The sequence below is a fragment of the Pinus tabuliformis genome, chromosome J (assembly GCF_031772625.1).
Source record: "Pinus tabuliformis cultivar Carrire ecotype Pingquan chromosome J, CPIR1, whole genome shotgun sequence".
NCBI classification, from domain to species: Eukaryota; Viridiplantae; Streptophyta; class Pinopsida; order Pinales; family Pinaceae; genus Pinus; species Pinus tabuliformis.
The window spans coordinates 362,027,785-362,030,841 of NC_142295.1; the positions used below are offsets into that span (position 1 = coordinate 362,027,785).

At 37.1% G+C, this 3,057-nt stretch overlaps 1 protein-coding gene across 1 annotated transcript; it reads right to left on the reverse strand.

Annotated features, from left to right (window-relative positions):
* Window positions 1-852: 852 nt before the first annotated feature.
* Window positions 853-1,978, reverse strand: LOC149227241 (uncharacterized). The gene is made up of 2 exons (XM_089380439.1): window positions 1,962-1,978; window positions 853-1,819 (listed from the first exon to the last, which is right to left on the reverse strand). The coding sequence occupies exons 1-2, from the start codon at window positions 1,976-1,978 to the stop codon at window positions 853-855; spliced, it is 984 nt and encodes a 327-aa protein (XP_089236565.1).
* Between the last annotated feature and the right edge of the window lie 1,079 nt (window positions 1,979-3,057).

A 3,057-nucleotide genomic window follows, 5' to 3' on the forward strand; every position in this document is an offset into this window, starting at 1 on the left:
AATGGGGGTGATGATACAATGTCAACCTTCATGAAATTCTCTCCTTCTTCTTCAGATTTCTAAATGGAAAGAAAATCAAATGTGAATTGCACAATTAGTAACCCCAAAAGATTGAATTAACGCAAAATTATTTACCAATTGTACTAAGCACTTATAACTTCCAGAAACAATATAATTTACTTATGTTTTAAACAAATTTTATTAATAATATAATTAACTTAATTTATTGCAAACCCATTTATTTTGATGTTAAACATTAATTATGTTTTCCTATATAAATGATAGTATAAATTATATCTTATGTTAAGAAAATGGTAACTAGAATAACAAAACAAAACTTCATAAAATGATGACTAATAAGAATAGATCCAAGTAAGGTTAAGTATGAGATACACTAGATAAATTCATCTTAACGCCAAATCCATTATGCATCCACAAGGATCAAATCCCTTGATATCAAACCTCTATTCTAGTTTTTTCAATATTAAAATAATTTTCTCCTTAAAAGAATTCATCCCTCTTTACCCATAATAAATCTACAATTGAAATGAATTCTCTCTCTCTTTTTATATATGCTTGTCATGTGTGAAATCCATATTTTTTTTCACGGAAACGAGTAGGTTGACGTATTAATTCTTGGCTGGAAAGCCATAATTCAGATTACAAAGAGGTGCACAAAGATCAGATTTCTCTTCTATCAGGATCCAATTGACTTCCCCTCCATTGAGCCTACGATTTTTACTAGCTGTAGTTCTTGTAACTTTATCTATCTTTCCTAAATTGCTGATACAAACAAACTGCTTCATTAAAAGGCAGTAAAACATTTAAACAGGCTATTTAAGGGATGGGGTCCTAGCCTTCGTCTCCATCTCTTAGGAGCGCTCCAGGGGGGAGAAGCACCGCTTTGTTGGCTTCAACATCAGCTTCTTTATTGTTTTCTCTCTTAACATGAAGGAACTCCAGATTCTGGAAAGTGTTTGTCAGGACTCTAATTCTGCTCAGGAGTCTTGATAATCTTAAATCTGAGGGAGAGGATTTATCCACCATGGCCTTAATTATGGACTGGGAGTCCCCAAAAATAATTGCATCTTTGATGCCCAGAGAGATGAGCATCTTGAGTCCCTGGAGGAGAGCCAAGGCTTCAGCTTGAATGCTGGAGTTGAAGCCCACTCCCCAAGCATATCTAGATTCGATTCTGCCATCTGCATTTTTAATGACACCACCTGCTCCAGAACTGCCGGGATTGCCCTTTGCGGCACCGTCAAAGAAGAGAGTTTTTCTTGCCTTCTTTTTGCATAACTCAACGAGTTCTTCAGTCTTGAGACGGATTTGCCAATGCTTTAGGGGAGGAGGAAGCCTGACTTTGTCAACGAACTGGAGGCCCAGAGAATCTCCCCAAGCTGCGTCTTGATCGCTAAGATCTTCCCTGTCTAACTGATCTCCCACACAGTCCTTCAGGTGACTTTTGATTTTAATCCAGATTATTTTAGGATCGCTCTTTTTATCATTAAAAATCCTTTGGTTTCGTTCCAACCAAATGTGCCAGCAGGTAATTTTAGGAAGGGCGAGCCAGGCGGTTTTGATATGAAGGTTCTGAGTGCCACCAGGATACATGCGCATCCAATTTGCAAACAGGTCTGAGCAATGATTAGGAGGAGTGAAGTCAGAGTTCAGGGGACTTAACGCCTCCTTCCAAAGAGCAGCTGCGAATTTGCAGGAGAGCATCAAATGAGCGACTGTTTCTTCATGGTCTTCGCACAACGAGCAGCGTGAGGGACCGTTAACGCCTCTTTTGCGAAGTCTGTCTTCAGTGAATATCCTGTGGTGGCAAAGAAGCCATCAAAAGATATCTATCTTGGGGATCATTGAATGGGACCAGATCCCCTGCCAAGGCCTCGGATCAGGCGGCACGTTCGGATGCTGAGTGAGCTGTTTGTAGCCCTGCGAGACTGTGTACTTACCTGGGATCGATCCCCATCCCTGTGCGTCTGCTTTGCTGATGTTTAATGGAGCTTTGCCTTTTAAGTGGGTGAGGAGGTTGGAGTATTCTTTGGACAGATGCGATGGCACCTCAAGATTTCCCCAGCTCTGCCAGTTGTTGTTTTCCCATTGAGATAATTCCCACAGCGTTTTGACGGTGTGTGAAATCCATGTTAAGCAAGGAACAAGGAAAAAAAAAAAAAAACACCTCCCTCCTAATAAAATGCAAAAATAACATATTTTTAAAATATTTCATAAAAATATAATATTTTATTTAAAATAAAGATTAAATTATTTTATTTATAATTAAAATTGTTTTTTTAATTAATATTTTTTAAATATTACATTTCAATTATGTTAAGTATAAAAAAATTAGCGAGTTAATTCTTTCTTTGTATGATCATAGGATTATGATAATAAGATAAAATAGAAAAATGTGACACTTAAAACATAAACGTGACCACGTCAAAACGCCCATAGCTTATGGTGGCCACGTCAAAATGCCCATAGCCACGTGGGCAAAATTATGGAAGTTATGACAAGGCAACGAGTACAGACTCCCCATACATACTAATTGATTTAAAAGAATAGTACACGGGTCTTAACATATGTGGTGTTACGTGCCTTGTGAAACATCATCCCCTTTCTTTACTGAATGTCACGGTTGTCCATCTCATACTCCTAATATTTATGAAATGCCGTCACGATTCCATGAGACCATTATTTTATTTTATTTTGGTGTTCTTTTCGATGCCAATAGATTTTGATGATTCTAAAGTCTATGAACACATATGGAAACCTTCCCAACACAATGTGGTGCCTTGGTGGGCTGACGACGTACAAGTTTGAACAAAATATACAACTTTGATTAATGATAAGTTAGATTTGAAGGACGATTTGTTTAGATAGTTATAAAGAATTGGCTTAGAATATAACCTACCCACTTTTCTTTACTACTCAAGTAAAGAAAATGTTTAAATAAACATTACAAACTTGACTCTTCCTAATATTTTATTACTTAGCTTTGGTCCATTCTCTACTTTTTTATTACTTAGATTTGGTCCATTCTCTACTTTG